Source organism: Capra hircus, chromosome 6 (assembly GCF_001704415.2).
Source record: "Capra hircus breed San Clemente chromosome 6, ASM170441v1, whole genome shotgun sequence".
Classification (NCBI taxonomy): Eukaryota; Metazoa; Chordata; class Mammalia; order Artiodactyla; family Bovidae; genus Capra; species Capra hircus.
In genome coordinates this window covers 58,957,378-58,975,137 of record NC_030813.1, presented here as the reverse complement: position 1 = coordinate 58,975,137, position 17,760 = coordinate 58,957,378, and the positions used below count along the sequence as shown (strand labels likewise).

Sequence of the window (17,760 nt, the reverse complement as noted above, 5' to 3'; positions counted from 1 at the left end):
CATGACTCTGAGCAAACTCCTCCAAGATAAAAACTTCCTTTATCTTGGACATGAGATAGTCAAGGACTGGGAAGCCTGGTATGCTGCAATCCATGGGATCGCAAAGAATCAGACCCAACTGAATGACTGAACAACAATAAAAAATGTCTAAAAATGGATTCATCTGTTTTTAAATCACCTGATTAAAAAAAAAAATCTTTCCTTAGTGTTCAGGATCTTTAAGAGAAGAGGAAAATCAACTGAGGCGGGCAGAAAGGACAGGGAACAGTCCTTGCTCTCTGAAGCTATTGTATTTCCAGAGAGAAAACTCATGTTATCTGAAGATACACTGTAGTACTGTGCCATAAATAAGGTTAAAATGATACAGAATAAGAACTGTTCTTTCCATTAAAAAGTCTAAGAGTTTTTAACACTTAAAAATTACAAATAATGTAAAAAGTTTTATAGATGAAAAGTCATGAAAACAAATCACAAATATACCACAAACATAATAACAAAGTACCATAATTCTCCACACTGTTTAAGAGAAAGTGATCTTACATACAAAATATATTTTAAAAACACTTTTTTCATATGTTGCCATTTTAAAAAATAACTATTTGAAAACTTTTCTAGACTTACTGGACAGTAGACATATCCATCACTTTTTTCATCAATGAAAACTAATCTGGTCCCATTTGGGTCAGGAAAAATCTTTTTCACACTGACGGGATGTCGATAATCATTAACAAACTGCCAGTCTTCAATGTAGAAATACTGAATAACACCAGTCTAAAAAAAATCCAGTCATAGAAATGAAAGGTTGTCAAGAAAATACTGACTTCTCAGCATTTATGTTAAGCTATTTCCTAATTTGAAAAAAATAAGTCATATTTTTGATCAAGGAAGAGTCTAAAAATAATATTTACTATATACAGATCCAAGAAAGTAAGTTAAATGAGTATGTACATCTGAGTCAACAGTCTATTATTAGTTCTAACATCCTTAGTCATATTAAGGCTTAACTGATTTTCAGATTTTCCACTTGTAAGAAATACTCTTATTGGTTAAAAGTAACTTTCAAGTCATATTACTTAAAATATTTTTGCTGTTAACAAATTAGAAAATTAAGTTTAAAATAAACAAAAACCCACAAGATACAGTCATAGTTCTCTAACAACAATGAACACGTAGACATCAAAATTTAAAAATATACCATTTAAACTCACTCAAAAAAATGAAATACTTAGGTGTAAATTTAACAAAGCATGCATAGGACTTGTGTGTTAAAAACTAAAAATCACTAATGAAAGAATCCAAGAATATTTAAATAAATGGAGAGGTACACTGTGTTCATGGATTGGTGTCAGAATAAAGATGTTATTTCTCCTGAACTGATAGACAAGATTTTTTTGTAGATACAGACAAGATTATTCTAAAATTTACATGGCCCTGCAAAGGAACTAGAATAGGTAAAACAGTTGTGAAAAAAAATGGGAAAATTAGTCTTTTTTTTTTTAATAGCTACAGTGGAGGGACAGACACACAGACCACTGGAATAGACTAGAAAAGCCAGATTGTTATCAGGGATTAAGGTAGAGGCAAGAAGAAAGTGGGTGTGGAGATAAATGCAACATGAAGGATCCTGGTGGAGACAGAATTGTTCTATGTCTTGCCTGTTAATGTCAATACCCTGGTTGTGATATGTAATATAATGTTACCATTGCGGAAACTAGGAAAAGGATTTATAGGATCTCTCTGTATTGTTTCTTATACCTGCAGGTGAGTCTATGATGATCCCAAAATAGAAAGTTTAATTAAAATAAAAACACATGTTAACATCTTACATTTCTATTCAGGCCAAGATGGCGTGACTGGACTTAATTTGCCCACTCAAAAGAACCAAAAATAACAGACAAAATACATGAAAAATGATTTTCAAGATACTGGAATAAGGCAACATAGGATAATGGTCTCTTGGAGATGGGAAACAAGCTAAGTCCTGTGATTGCTCCAGTTTTTGCCCTGGGAGAGTCTTCAAGCCTGGCAAAGCGGGGGAACATGCAGGTGGAGCGCGACTCCCTGAGCTGCGGAGACTGAGCTGAGGATCCAGTGGGGCAGAAGGGAGGTGGCTAGACTTGCAGCGTAAACACCAGAGAGGAGAGAGATGCACTGAGAGAGCACTGAAGATCTTCAGAGGGTCCACCCTGAGTCTTCAGCAGAGTACTGATCACTGCACACTTAGAAAACTGTCAAAGCCAGGCAGAAGAACCATCCAAAGGCATTAGAGGAAACAGTGACTGGCACTCACAGAGAATTGGGAACAGCAACTGTTTCCAACTGGCAGATTAGAAAACGTAATTCACAGGATATTGGATGGAGTACTCAGGAAGACCTTGCCTCAAAAGTGGGAAATAATTAGTTGTAGACTAAGCAGTGTTTCAGGCTTCCCTGATGGCTCAGTGGTTAAGAAGCTGCCTGCCCACGGAGGAGACACAGGAGACGGGGGTTCAGTCCCTGGGTTGGGAAGATCCCCTAGAGAAGGAAACAGCAATCCACTCTAGTATTTTCGTCTGAGAAATCCCATGGACAGAGGAGCCTGGGGGCTATAGTCCATGGGGTTGCAAAAGGGTTGGACACAACTTAGCAACTAAACAACAAAAGTAGTGTTCCACATCTGCCTAACAAATCATAAAAGCCAAGACTCAAAACGATCAGACTGCTTCCAAGCAAATTACCTGTATTCTGGGAACAAAGCTCACAAGTATCTTTAGGAATACAAAACATCCAGCACCCCGAAAAGGAAAAAGTACCATGTATGCAAAGAAGTAGGAAAAAACATAACCCTTATTAAGGACAATAATTAATCAAAACTGACCCAGATATTAGAATTAGCAAATAAGGTAACTAAAACAGTTAATATAATGGTATGGCATATGTTGAAATGGATAAATGGAAGATATAAAAACAGATTCTAATATATCTTCTGCAAATGAACTATGGTGTATGAAATGAAAAATACAGTGGATGAAACTACTGGCAGATTCAATATGACAGAAAAAAAAGGCTAGCAACCTTGAAATACAGCAGTAGAAATTGTCTAAAATGAAACTGAGAAAAAAAATGAGTAAAAAAATTTAAATAGCATCGACTGTGGGATAAGTTAAAGCAGTTTAATATATGTGTAATTGGAGTTCCTGAAATTGGAATGCAAACAGAGGGGAGGAAAACATCTTTGAAGAAGTAATGGCTGAAAATGTTCCAAATTTTATTAAAGCTATAAAGCCTTGGGTTTAAAGAAGCCTCAACAACCCAAGCACAAGAAATATGGAGAAAACGACATCAAAGCACTTCACAATTAACTTACTCAAAACCAGCGATTAAGAGAAAATATTAAAAGCAGTCAGAGGAAAAAGACAGATGATACACAGAGGGACAAAGTAAGAATGACAGAGATTTCACTGGAGTAAATGTAGGCAAGAAGACAGAGGAGCTACACCTCCAAGGTACTGAAAGAAAAAACTGTTCATGGAAACAACCTAACATCCACCAACAGATGAACAGATAAAGAAGGCGTGGTACATATATACAATAAAATATTACTCAGCCACAAAAAGAATGAAATAATGTCATTTGTAGCAATATTGATGGACCCAGAGATTGTCACACTGAGTGAAGTCAGAGAAAAACAAATATATATCACTTTTATGTGGCTATCATGATATAAGCATGATATATAAGCATATATCAGTTCAGCTCAGTTCAGTCGCTCATTTGTGTCCGACTCTTTGTGACCCCATGAATAGCAGCACGCCAGGCCTCCTTGTCCATCACCAACTCCCAGAGTTCACTCAGACTCGTGTCCATCAAGTCAGTGATGCCATCCAGCCATCTCATCCTCGGTCGTCCCCTTCTCCTCCTGCCCCTAATCCCTCCCAGCATCAAAGTCTTTTCCAATCAGTCAACTCTTCACATGAGGTGGCCAAAGTACTGGAGCTTCAGCTTTAGCATCATTCCTTCCAAAGAAATCCCAGGGCTGATCTCCTTCAGAACGGACTTGTTGGATCTCCTTGCAGTCCAAGGGACTCTCAAGAGTCTTCTCCAACACCACAGTTCAAAAGCATCAATTCTTTGGCGCTCAGCCTTCTTCACAGTCCAACTCTCACATCCATACATGACCAAAGGAAAAACCATAGCCTTGACTAGACGGACCTTAGTTGCCAAAGTAATGTCTCTGCTTTTCAATATGCTATCCAGGTTGGTCACAACTTTTCTTCCAAGGAGTAAGCGTCTTTTAATTTCATGGCTGCAGTCACCATCTGCAGTGATTTTGGAGCCCCCAAAAATAAAGTCTGACACTGTTCCCACTGTTTCTCCATCTATTTCCCATGGAGTGATGGGACTGGATGCCATGATCTTCGATTTCTGAATGTTGAGCTTTAAGGAAAGTGCTGCACTCAATATGCCAGCAAATTTGGAAAACTCAGCAGTGGTGCCACAGGACTGGAAAAGGTCAGTTTTCATTCCAATCCCAAAGAAAGGCAATGCCAAAGAATGCTCAAACTACTGCACAACTGCATTCATCTCACATGCTAGTAAAGTAATGCTCAAAATTCTCCAACCTAGGCTTCAGCAATACGTGAACCGTGAACTTCCAGATGTTCAAGCTGGTTTTAGAAAAGGCAGAGGAACTAGAGATCAAATTGCCAACATCCGCTGGATCATGGAAAAAGCAAGAGAGTTCCAGGAAAACATCTATTTCTGCTTTATTGACTATGCCAAAGCCTTTGACTGTGTGGATCACAATAAACTGTGGAAAATTCTGAAAGAGATGGGAATACCAGACCACCTGACCTGCCTCTTGAGAAATCTGTATGCAGGTCAGGAAGCAACAGTTAGAACTGGACATGGAACAACAGACTGGTTCCAAATAGGAAAAGGAGTACCTCAAGGCTGTATATTGTCACCCTGCTTATTTAACTTCTATGCAGAGTACATCATGAGAAACGCTGCACCGGAAGAAGCACAAGCTGGAATCAAGATTACTGGGAGAAATATCAATAACCTCATTATGCAGATGACACCACCCTTACGGCAGAAAGTGAAGAGGAACTAAAAAGCCTCTTGATGAAAATGAAAGAGGAGAGTGAAAGAGATAAACATATATAAACATATATATATAAGCATATATATGCATACATATATATATATACACACACACATATATAGCTTCCCTGCTTATTTTATAGAGTTAATGAGATAAAATAAATGAGATCAGGGCTTTATAAATTGTTGTATGTTATACAAATGTACTATTAATTTATTTACTACTTATTTACCATATCACCACCACTTTATCTGATACATGAGAGCTACCTTACTTGCGTATATAAGCTCAAAAACTGACTTTGGGTCAAATTTAAATTTAAAAAGTGTCTCTTCTGGCAATAAGCATGTTTTTAAATATGCTCTTTTAAAAAAACAATGTGAGAAAAGAGAACCTTTGAAACAGTGATTAATTGCCTTTCTAATGAAGGACAGGGAAGCCTGGTGTGCTGCAGTCCATGGGGGAGTCAGACATGGCTGAGCAACTGAACAATAGCAACAAATGTGGAAACAATGCCTTTGTTTTTAAACCAGTTTAGTGAATTCTTCTAGAGGCTAAGCAAGGTAACAGGTATGATATGCTTTGAGAAATCTTTAAAAGGTTTTACAAATATAAATGCTATTACTAAACTATGCTTTATGTATATGTGGCTAATGTAACATCTAAGAGTACAGGGTGTTGGTGGTTCAAATGACCAAAAGGTTGAAGTGGGATTCTCAATCTTCAATTAATTTTAATTAAATGCCTGCTAAATGTAGGCATTGGATAGCTAAAGTCAAATGAGGTGTCTTACATTTGTCATCAAAATAAATCCTGAAAGCATCAAAATAAGGAAAATGAGACTGGGAAGTGTCAAGCAGCAAGTAAGAGGACTAGTATTTGAGCCCAGGTTGTCCAGACTCCAAAGTCTGTCCTTTTCATTGTGCCATCAAAGTTGCTTATAGTTACAAAAGCACTTGATAATAGCAAATCACACCAAAGTGCTCTACATACATATATAATAATTTTTTGCACATATAACGCTTCCCAGGTGGCCCAGTGGTAAAGACTCTGCCTGCCAATGCAGGAGGCGTGGGTTTGATTCCTGGGTTGGGAAGATCCCCTGGAGGGGGAAATGGCAACCCACTCCAGTATTCTTGCCTGGATAATCCCAAAGACAGAAGAAAACTACAGTCCATGGGGTTGCAAAGAGTTGGACACAAGTGAGTAACTGAGCATATATGCATGTATGTGCATATAATATCTATATAATATATATATATACACACACGTATATAATAAATTACAAGCTAAAAATGAGAAATTTTCCCACGTTCTATATTACAGAAGACAACACGTACATCTGTGCCATAGATGAGGAAATCACCAGTTAAGGCATGACATAAAATACGGCACTTATCATCCACTGCTGGGAAAAGTCGCGTCTCACGTTCTTCTTGAGCATCCAACATTTCACTTTCTATCTAAAACAAAGAATAATAGTGACTCATAGACTTAACTGAATAAATCTGATTTGCAATATCTAGGGGGTAATGGGAGTCTTTTCTTAAATTCAACTAAATATTTAGGCTCACCAGATAAACCACTTTACTCAGAAAGGTATCAGGCAGGAACCCAGCTTGCCAGCAAGGCAATTAAATATCCCTTTTAATGAGTTTCCCTGGTGGCTCAGATGGTAAAGAATCTGGCTGCAATGCAGCAGCCTGGGTTTGACCCCTGGGTTGGGAAGATCCCCTGGAGAAGGGAATGGCTACCCACTCCAGTAATTCTTGTCTGGAGAATTCCATGGACAGAGGAGCCTGATGGGCTACAGTTCAAGGGGGTGCAGAGTCAGACAGGACTGAGCGACTGACACTTTCACTTTCTTTAACGGTAATAGTCTTTGCAGTAGCCTCTGCAGTTGTCTTGTAGCTAATCTCTTTGGCTTCCCAGAAGTAAAGAGCCAAGAAATACATGTGGGAAGTGTCCTGGTTGAGAAGCCTCATATTTCAAGGGCCAACATCTCTTGAACAACTCATGGAGCATAGTTTCAAGATCCCCACCAGTGACAGGACCAAACACATGGGTCAATCCATTCCAGGAAGCCAGACCTATGGCATTCCCATCAGTTTTTACAACTTACTTATAGTTTCTTCTAGATGCACTTTACATGGCCATTTTTACATAAGCCATGTTATGAGCAGCACAGCTGAAACGTTGTTGGGTTTCTTGGGAACAGAGTTAAAGGGTTAACTGAGGGTTAATCTCATGAGATTACTCTCATGACAAACTCAAAAGTTTTGTCAGTCCTTTATTACATACAGCTTTCTAGCTAGTCTGTACATGGTTGCTTCTTGACCAAAGTTCTTGATTATAAAACACTAGGCTATTCATTGTCTTCACTGACCTAAGCAGGCCATGGGACACCAAAAATACTTACCAGATGTAATTGGACTTTGCCTTCAAAAAGTGCAGACGCATAGTCAGAATAAAGGCAAACACTGGCTACTGTCCCCAGATATTCCACATCTTTCAATTTTTTAACAGCTGTAGTAATCAAAACAAAAACAAACACAATAAAATATAAACAAAATGATCTAATCTAATGATCTGCAAATAAGTTTTAAATGTGTGCCTTTGAAAGAATATTCTGAACCTGAAAGTTTAATTTTAGCCATTCTAAAGAAAATCTTAGTTGCCATATAAATTTGCCTTTAGGAATTTCATAGTGGTTCACAAGAAACAAAGTAATAAAAAATACAGTCACTTGCAAAATAACCAAAAATTAAACCTTAGTGACAAGAAGCTTAATGGACCATCTGAGGATAATTCTCAGGCTGGCTCTGTTCCTGAGGGACATCTGACCTCCTGTGGGAAAGACGAGGAGAAGCAGAAGGAGGAGAAGATACAGTGAGGCTCCCTTCAGATGTCAGTGGTTATTCAAGCATACAGTGGGAGGGGTAAGGAATTAACATTTATGATGCTGTGAGAGTGCTGCACTCAATATGCCAGCACATTTGGAAAACTCAGCAGTGGCCACAGCACTGGAAAAGGTCAGTTTTCATTCCAATCCCAAAGAAAGGCAATGCCAAAGAATGCTCAAACTACTGCACAATTGCACTCATCTCACATGCCAGCAAAGTAATGCTTAAAATTCTCCAAGCCAGACTTCAGCAATCCGTGAACCATGAACTCCCTGATGTTCAAGCTGGTTTTAGAAAATGCAGAGGAACCAGAGATCAAATTGCCAACATCCGCTGGATCATGGAAAAAGCAAGAGAGTTCCAGAAAAACATCTCTTTCTGCTTTATTGACTATACCAAAGCCTTTGACTGTGTGGATCACAATTAACTGTGGAAAATTCTGAAAGAGATGGGAATACCAGACCACCTAACCTGCCTCTTGAGAAATCTGTATGCAGGTCAGGAAGCAACAGTTAGAACTGGACATGGAACAACAGACTGGTTCCAAATAGGAAAAGGAGTACGTCAACGCTGTATATTGTCACCCTGCTTATTTAACTTATATACAGAGTACATCATGAGAAACGCTGGACTGGAAGAAACACAAGCTGGAATCAAGACTGCCGGGAGAAATCTCAATAACCTCAGATATGCAGATGATACCACCCTTATGGCAGAAAGTGAAGAGGAGCTAAAAAGCCTCTTGATGAAAGTGAAAGAGGAGAGTGAAAAAGTTGGCTTAAAGTTCAACATTCAGAAAACGAAGATCATGGTATCTGGTCCCATCACTTCATGGGAAATAGATGGGGAAACAGTAGAAACGGTGTCAGACTTTATTTTTCTGGGCTCCAAAATCACTGCAGATGGTGACTGCAGCCATGAAATTAAAAGATGCTTACTCCTTGGAAAAAAAGTTATGACCAACCTAGATAGTATATTCAAAAGCAGAGACATTACTTTGCTGACTAAGGTCCATCTAGTCAAGGCTATGGTTTTTCCTGTGGTCATGTATGGATGTGAGAGTTGGACTGTGAAGAAGGCTGAGCGCCAAAGAATTGATGCTTTTGAACTGTGGTGTTGGAGAAGACTCTTGAGAGTCCCTTGGACTACAAGGAGATCCAACCAGTCCATTCTAAAGGAGATCAGCCCTGGGATTTCTTTGAAAGGAAGGATGCTAAAGCTGAAGCTCCAGTACTTTGGCCACCTCATGTGAAGAGTTGACTTATTGGAAAAGACTCTGATGCTGGGAGAGATTGGGGGCAGGAGGAGAAGGGGACGACCGAGGATGAGATGGCTGGATGGCATCAAGAACTCCATGGATGCGAGTCTGAGTGAACTCCGGGAGTTGGTGATGGACAGGGAGGCCTGGTGTGCTGTGATTCACGGGGTCACAAAGAGTTGGACACGACTGAGCGACTGAACTGAAGTACCTACCAGACCAACAGGTGCCTAAGAAAGACCAGGTGCAAAAGTAGATCACATATTTTATTCCATGTAATTTTTCTCATAACCCTTTACAAGTAGAAGAATCTTCATTTTCCAGATGAGGAAACCAAGGCTCAGAGGGGTAAAGAATTTGTCTACAGTCACCCAGCTAAAAGGGGCAGAAGGGAATTTGAACCCAGGGCCCAATTCTAAAGAACACAATCTGCTCAGGATACCACAGTGTCTTCACAGCAAAGATAAAGAACAAAACCTTTCCCAAAACTATGCAAAATTTTTAGAAGATTCGCAAAAAACCATTTAAGCTAAGAAAGAGATGTCTGAAGAAAAAGAAAGATTTGGTCTTAAAAGAAACTACTAGTGCTTCCCAAACAAACAGACAGACAGACAAAAAAGCAAATTATATGTTAGATAAGAAATCAACTGGATTTAGACTTGCCATTCTCGCCAAGGACATAAAACCAAGCTCGATTATTCATTCCCACAGCCAGGTGATAAAGTCCCACTGCTACAAAGTTGGGCTCCACGGCGACAGAAACTGTGATTGGCAGTTCCTATAACAGAGAAAAGGAGCAGTAGTGAATCAACTGTCAACACTGTGTTAATTTTATTGACAAGTGAAGAGAACACTGTTTTTGTACTCCTTCAACAGGGTTGGCTACGGTGACTTCAAGGAGGGAGGTGAGGTATGCAATCCTGGTGCTGCAGGCGTCTCCAAGGATGGGGAGCTTGGTCAGGAACACGTGCAGCGAGCCCCTCTGGGTGGACAGTGCCAGCAGCTGGCCATCATCTGTCCAGGACAAGGTGCCCAGCCCTGAAATGACGGAGCACATGAAGGATTATTTAAAAACAGATATGCTGTTACAAGAAACCAAGCATACTAAATATCTTCACTTAAGCTACCAGAGGCATAAAAATCTTCAAAGTTAAAAAAAAAAATAGTGGACATAGCTTTTATTTAGACTAGGAGATTCATCATGGATTGGCTTATGAGCATGAGCCCCGATGCATTTAACACTGGCTCAAAGAGAAATATATCAGAATTCAGATTCTGCAACTGGATTTGGGATAAAATACAACAGAAATCTTTTGAGTCAAAGTATATTCACATCCTCCTAGTCAAGAAGTTTTTTTGGTTTTTAGTCACTGAGTCATTTCCAACTCTTTTGTGACCCCATGCACTGTAGCCAGCCAGGTTCCTCTGTCCATGAGATTTCACAGGCAAGAGTAATGGAGTGGGTTGTCCCAGATTGAATCTGCGCCTCCTGCAATGGCAGGTGGATTCTTTACCACCGAGCCAACTGGGAAGCCCAGTCAAGGAGTATGACCCAACATAATTACTAATAAAGAGGCTACTTGAGGGAATTCTAGTGAAAGGTGTAAATTTGCTTCCTCCTACAATGAATGCAAACCATACGTTAACAAACACATTACTCTCTTACTAAAATGATCAAACGCCAACTTGCTTCAGAAAAATCAATACCTTTATGTTCATCATCCAGGCTGACTATAGAATATATATCTCTTAATTCTGCCAAGTCATGGATTTTAATGCTGAAAAATAAAAAAAAATATATATATATTTTAAATATGAGCACTCAGTTAAATTCAAGCAATTATAAGCTATGGAACAGGTCAGTGTTCTCCAAAAAGGGATGTACAGGAGGATCTATAGGGTTAAGGTAAGAAAATATTAAACTTTCCATATTTAATTATATTTTCTTTAAAATTTTTGTTTGTTGATAGGGGGTGGGAGTGGGGCCCAGCTTAGTTCTTTGATCTACAGTCAGGAACAAGGAGGCTGAAGATCCTGAGGAAAAGTTTGAGTCAGAAAACTTTCCCCTGAGCAGTACTGATTATTGTAAAATGAAGCAGGTTTCTCCTTGCAACATGTCCTCCCCTCTGCTCCCCCCATCCACTGCTCTAAGAGTTCCTTTCTACAAAAATAAGTGAGGTATAACAGAAAGATTTGGAAAGGCCTAGGTGGAAAGCTCTGAAAAGTGGAGGTATAATGTTACTTCAAAGGGTTACTGTGAAGGGTAAGTAGGCTTATGCAAGTGAAACCTGTGTAGCATGATGTTGGGACCTAATAGTGGTATTTCTTTCTTCCTGTCTCCCTTGCTCTCTCCTTCCTTTGTCCCTTCTCCACCCTCCCAGTGCTTCTTCTTCATATATTTTCTGTTTTCATTTAATTAAATTTTTTATATAATTGTAGGTCCACATGTGACTGTAAGAAATAACAGAACAAAGAGCCCAGAAGTAAATCCACAATGGGAAAAAGACAGTCTCTTCAGCAAGTGGCGCTGGGGAAGTTGGACAGCTGCACGTAGATCAGATGTTAAAGCACATCCTCAAAAGGGTGATGTGCACCCTTTTGTGCACACCACACACAAAAATAAACTCAAAATGGCTTAAAGACAAATCTAAGACAAGATAGTAAACTCTTAGAAGGGAACATCGGCAAAACATTCTCTGACATAAATCATATCAATGTTTTCTTAGGTCAGTCTAGCAAGGCAATGGAAATAAAAGTGAAAATAAACAAATGGGATTTAATCAAACTTAACAAGATTTGGCACAGCAAAGGAGACCATTAAAAAAAAAACCAACAACAAAAACGAAAAGAACTTACAGAATGGGAGAAAGTATTTGCAAATGATGCGACAGACAAGGGCTTAATCTCCAAAATATATAAACAGCTCATACAGCTCAACAAAAAAACCAAACAACCCAATTGAAAAATGAGCAGAAGACTTTAACAGACATTTTTCCAAAGACAACATACAGATGGCCAGTAGGCACATAAAAATGTACCCTCGACTGAGTTGCTTCCTATGTTCCAAGTCGTCAAATTTCTGAGTATAAAGTTGTTTGTAGTATTGCTTTGTTAGTGGTTTTCAGATCTGTAGTGAAACCTCTATTTCACTCATGATATTGGTGAACTGTATTCTATTTTTGTCATCCTTGCTAGAGATTTATCAATTTTCCCCCCAAACCCCTAGCTTTTAAACTTTTTCTCTGTTTTCAATTTCTGCTCTTTGTTATTTTCTTCCTTCTGCTCTGGGCTTGTTTTGCTCTTTCTAGTTTTTTGAGATAGGAACTTAGATCATTGATTAGATGTCTTTTCTCTTTCCTCTGTATCAATTTAGTACTATAAATTTTATTCTCAGCACTGTTTTAGCCGCCTGAAATACATATTGCTATGTACATCTATTGAAGATTGAAGACAGGAGCAGAAGGGGACAACAGAGAATGAAATAGTTGGATGGCATCACCAACTCAATGGATATGAGTTTGAGCAAGCTCTGGGAGATGGTGAAGAATAGGGAAGCCTGGCATGCATGGGGTCACAAAGAGTTGGACACTACTGAGTGACTGAACAACAAATGTACATTTCCATTTTCACTCAGTTCTATGTATTTTCTAGTTTACTTTTAGATTTACTCTTTGACCCATGAATTGTTTGGAAGTAGGCTAATGTTTAAGTACACAGAATTTCCTGTTGTTACCAATTTCAAGTGTGATTACATGATGGCTTAACACATTTTGTATGATTTCAATTTGTTGAGGTTTGTTTCACACTCCAGGATATGGTCTACACTGGTGAATGTTCCACGGGTGTCTGGAAAAAATGTATACTCTGTTGTTGCTGGGTGGAGTGTTCTGTAGATGTCTGCTAGGTCTAGTTGGTTTATGGTGTTATCCAGGTCTGTTGAGAGTTTAACTAAGTTACACCGTGATATAGCTGCCCTGGCATCTATTTTGTTTGGCTAAGTGGCCTGCAGTGATCTTAAATGAACACTAGTCCCTTTATGCACATGCATGCCCTCTTCATAGCAGCCCACGGTCATAAACAAATATAAGTTCCTGATGTGATTTCACCACTAGCCTTTGTGACCAGCACCTTCACTTTATCTACTGTTATTTTCCGTTTCTATTGCCTTCCTTTTATTTTTGACATTCCAAGTTTCATTCTGTCATCTGTTATCTCCTATCTGAAGAACCTCCTTCAGTAGTTCTTTTAGAGGAGGCCCACTGGCAGTAAATTCTCTTCATTTTCCTTCATCTGAGAATGTTTATTTCACCTTCATTACTGATTGCTATTTTTACTGGATATAGATGGAAGTTTGGTTGACGATTCTTTTCTTTCAGCAATTTAAGAGTGTTATGAGTTTCCTCCTGGTCACTATGGTTTATGGTGAGAAATTTGCTGTCATTCAAAATGTTCTCTTTCAAACCTTTTCTTTGCCTTTAGTTTTTAGCAGTTTAACCATGATGAGTCTGGGCCTAGATTTCTTTGGATTTATCCTTTTGGGGGTTTGCTGAGCTTGTATAATATATAGGTTGTCTTTTGTCAAACATGAGATGCTTCCAACCTTTATTTTTGAGATTTTAATGACACAAATGTTAGACATTTTGGTAATTTCAAGGTCCCTGAGGCTGTTTTTTTTTTTTTTTTTTAATCTTTTCCTCTGTGTTCAGAATGGGTATTTCTATTGATCTATCTTTAAGTTCACCAACTCTTTTACTGTGATTTCTATTCTGATATTATATACACTGTATTAATTTTATTTTTTCAGTTCTAGAATTGCCATTTGGTTCTTCTTTATAGGTTCCATTTTTCCCCCCCTGAGGATATGTTTCAGTCTGTTTTGAGAATGCTGTTACCTTTTGGAACATTTTTATAATAGCTGCTACATGCATCACCTCAGCACTGGGGTCCTTTGATTGTCTTTTCTCAAGTCAGTCAAAATTTTCCTGATTCTTCATGTGTCAAGCAAATTGGGGTTATATTCTGGACAGTTTGACAATTATGTTATGAGACTCTGTCTTGTTTAAATCCCATGAAGAAGTTAAAATTTTTTTTTTGAGGAGGAAATTGGCCCAGTTGGGTTCGGGCCACACATTTCGACCAGCCTTCTGTGGGCTATGATTTCAATGTCTGTTCCACTTCCAAACCCTTTGCAGTGGTATTCAGGTATGTCCTTGTATGGTCCACTCAGTGGCCAGTACAGGACCTGGGCTATGGTCTATCCCTTAGTTCAGTTCTCAAAGTCTTTGTCAGGCATGTAGGATATGATACACACACAAAGCTCAGAGATGAACCTGGGACTTCCTAAGTATCTTTGTAGGATTACTTTCCAGAGTTCCTCCTTCTCTAGGACCTCCCAGGTATATCAGAATATACCTGGACTTCCCCTTGTTGGTCTTCCAGCACAAAAGCTGGGCTCTAGTTATTCTCCTTTGGTCTCACTACAACTGCACCAGCAGCCAAGCAGAGAAAGGACAGAGAGAAAAATAAACAGCGGGGGTATGCCCCATCTTCTTGGGACCACAGTTCCCCCAGCTGAAGAGGAAGGTTAGCTTCCTTCAGGGTTTCAGGTGCCTGTGGGTCCTTGCTGTCACTGCCATGGTGGACTGCTTGATGGCTAGGGCATGAAAGAACAAAGAGGGGTGGGGAGAAAATTGAGGGATTTCCCCAACTTAGTCTGAGTGTTAGGAGTTCTCTTTACTGAAAGTTGAGCCAGAACTAAACGGCTTCTTTCAGAGCTCTGTCTGTCTCTGCTCCAGTGCTTACGTCCAGGTCTCAGGCTGCCTTGAGTCCCGGCTGAGACCAGAAGACACACAGGAGACTCACCGCTGGCTCAGTGGTACTTCAAATGCAGGCTTTCTTCTCCAATCTGCCTGCTACTATTTACTTTTCAGAATCCTTACATAGCTGTTTCATGAGTTCTTTTCAGGTTTTATGGCTGTATTTGGTGAGAGAGACAGGGTCAAGGGTACTTACTCCCTGTTACCCAGAAGTGCTCATTTTATTTTTATGACTGATTTTAAAGTATACTCCATTTTAGGTTTTGTATCCGGTACACATTTAGTATTTTAGGTTTTACCCTGAGTGTTCAAGGCAAAGGTAAAGGTATCTTAGAAATTTTCAGCTGCAAACATGTTCTAATACTGCAAGTATGGTGGGTAGATGAACATTAGTTAACAACATCTTGTTGAATCTCTTGACTATTCCTTAAATAAGCTTTCCTAGGAATATGCGAATGTAACTTACCAGTTATCACCACACGTAGCAGCTTTGTTAAGGGTCTGTGATACTGCAATACTGGTTAGATTGTCTTTATGGTCATGAGCCTGAAATATCTCTTGACCGATCTCTCGAATATGAGTGGAAATGACCACAAAATTTCCACGAGAAAAACCAATCATGATGTAGCCATCACCGTACCTACAGCAACAAAGGCAGTAATACAGTAAAAGGAAGATTAACTGTCATTTGCAATACAGTAATAAAAAAGTACCTTAACATTAAGGAAACAGAATATCATTTATCAAGGGCCTATTTGCCAGATAACATGCTAGGTAGTTTCACACGTTAAGTCTCAGACTGCAATCCAGAACATGTCACATAGAGGAGTGAAAATGCTACAGACAAAAAGGAAACACATTATAATTAGTAAGGAAAAACTCTGTGTATTGTGCTTCTGTACATACCAGCTGTAGCAGACAATGTTGCCATAGTGTTGCTGAAACTCCATATCAACTGGGTTATCGGGTTCATTCAGATTAAAAAGAAATAAAGTTTTCTTGCCAACCACTACACTTATCTGCCAAAAATAGGAAGTATGAGAGGAATGTTCAGTCCTTCATGAAAAGACTAATAAGCAAATTCAAATAGCATAAACCTAATTTAGAAAAACAATTGAGCCAAATTTAGTGTTAAATGTTATAAATTAATCAGGAAACAACGTGACTAACTCAAAACATTTGTACCATTTTCCTAAAATGTAGTCTGGGAAGGATCCTTGGGTTTACACATACCCAATATACTCTTGGAAGTATACTAAAATAGCTCAATGGAATACCTTTTTAAAATTCTCTGTACCTCTAATAAGAGTACCGTGTAGTACAAGCAGGTAAGTGTGACACAGTTCCTTTGGAATTAAACTCACATTCAGAGTATAGCAACTCTTCTACCCTAAGGCCATCTGATTTTGATTCTGAACCACGTGGGACTACCTGTCCACACCTGTGTGGATAATCTAGCTCAGCTTTTTATATCATCACTTTTTCCATCACCGCAGGGCACTGCCCAATGTGGCTAGACTAGTATCCCTGTTACTCACAGGCCAATACTAAACTGTAATTCTCAGCTGAGAGTGTAACTGTATCGAGACAGAAGAGTACATTACCAATTTGGGCTCACTAAGGGTAATGGATATATATATATAAACAGAAACACTTTGGTATATTTCCTTGCTTTGAAGATGCTATCAGTTATGAGTCATTATCAATATAACATCTTTTTAAGAAGTAAAGAAAAACATTACTTCATTACATATATTCTGGTTGATTGTGAAGACCATCTGGACTTCAGAATGTTAAAATGTGGCAGGGAAAATAAATCTAAGGTGTTAAAAAATAAAACTAGTAATTTCTGGCATTCTGGTCCCCATATCTGATAAGAATGAAAAAATTTGAAAGATACAGAAATCAATACTCTTGTTTTTCAAGGCGCCCCCACTGTTTTTGCTACCATACAGAGAGCAACAACAGCACTACAGGACGCTGTCTTCAATTGTTTTGATGTTAGGTGGCAGCAGAAACAACATTTAGGCCTGAGAAACTGGGGTCTATGTTGGTTTAATAAGTGATGCACCATAATTATTTTAATGGAGATTCTGAACCATGCCAGGAAAGGAGACAGTATATCCTACAAAATTACCAAAATAAGTTGGGCCTGGATTTAGAACACTTACTGTGCTTTCAGCAGCGGAGGTTCGGTCATTAGTCTTCATCATGGAAAATTGCATGTCACTAGGCTCCGATCTCACTGGTATCTGTGGAGATGAACATAGTATCACCATGAATAAACCCCACATCCAAATTCCATTAACAAAACAGGGAACTTGCTTTCATTTCTGAATACGTTGGACTGAATAACCTGAAAATCCCACTGCTACAAAGTTCTAGAAATTCAGGATGAAACTGAACACGTATCTTATTAAATGGCTAAGATAAGCCTGAAAGAAGGTAAGGAAGATTTCTGTGGCCCATAAGCAAAGATCAAACTGAAAAGCAAAGTGAGTGCAGGAACTGATGCTGCAGATATCTGGCTGATAAAGAGAGATGATAATGAACCCATTTGACTCGAGCTTTTCAAATCAGTTTCCCTCCTATACTCTGTGGTCTAAGGTCCAAAGTTATACTCTGAGTGGTCTAGAAACTCCCTGCAGTTTTCAGCAAAAACAAATCTAAAGCCTCTTCCAAGGAAGGCTGCAAACA

The 17,760-nt window shown here is 38.9% G+C and overlaps 1 protein-coding gene across 3 annotated transcripts in view; it reads right to left on the bottom strand.

Annotated features, from left to right (window-relative positions):
* The window catches only part of WDR19 (WD repeat domain 19), a 91,104-nt gene that overhangs the window by 55,361 nt on the left and 17,983 nt on the right, over positions 1 to 17,760 (bottom strand). For all 3 annotated transcript variants that reach the window (XM_018049377.1, XM_018049376.1, XM_018049378.1), the window contains exons 7-15: positions 17,235 to 17,315; positions 15,970 to 16,082; positions 15,530 to 15,703; positions 10,955 to 11,025; positions 10,113 to 10,285; positions 9,911 to 10,025; positions 7,506 to 7,612; positions 6,427 to 6,549; positions 622 to 771 (exon numbers count right to left, since the gene is read on the bottom strand). In XM_018049377.1, coding sequence (XP_017904866.1) covers positions 622 to 771; positions 6,427 to 6,549; positions 7,506 to 7,612; positions 9,911 to 10,025; positions 10,113 to 10,285; positions 10,955 to 11,025; positions 15,530 to 15,703; positions 15,970 to 16,082; positions 17,235 to 17,315 — 1,107 coding nt within the window. The remainder of the gene's footprint in view (positions 1 to 621; positions 772 to 6,426; positions 6,550 to 7,505; positions 7,613 to 9,910; positions 10,026 to 10,112; positions 10,286 to 10,954; positions 11,026 to 15,529; positions 15,704 to 15,969; positions 16,083 to 17,234; positions 17,316 to 17,760) is intronic.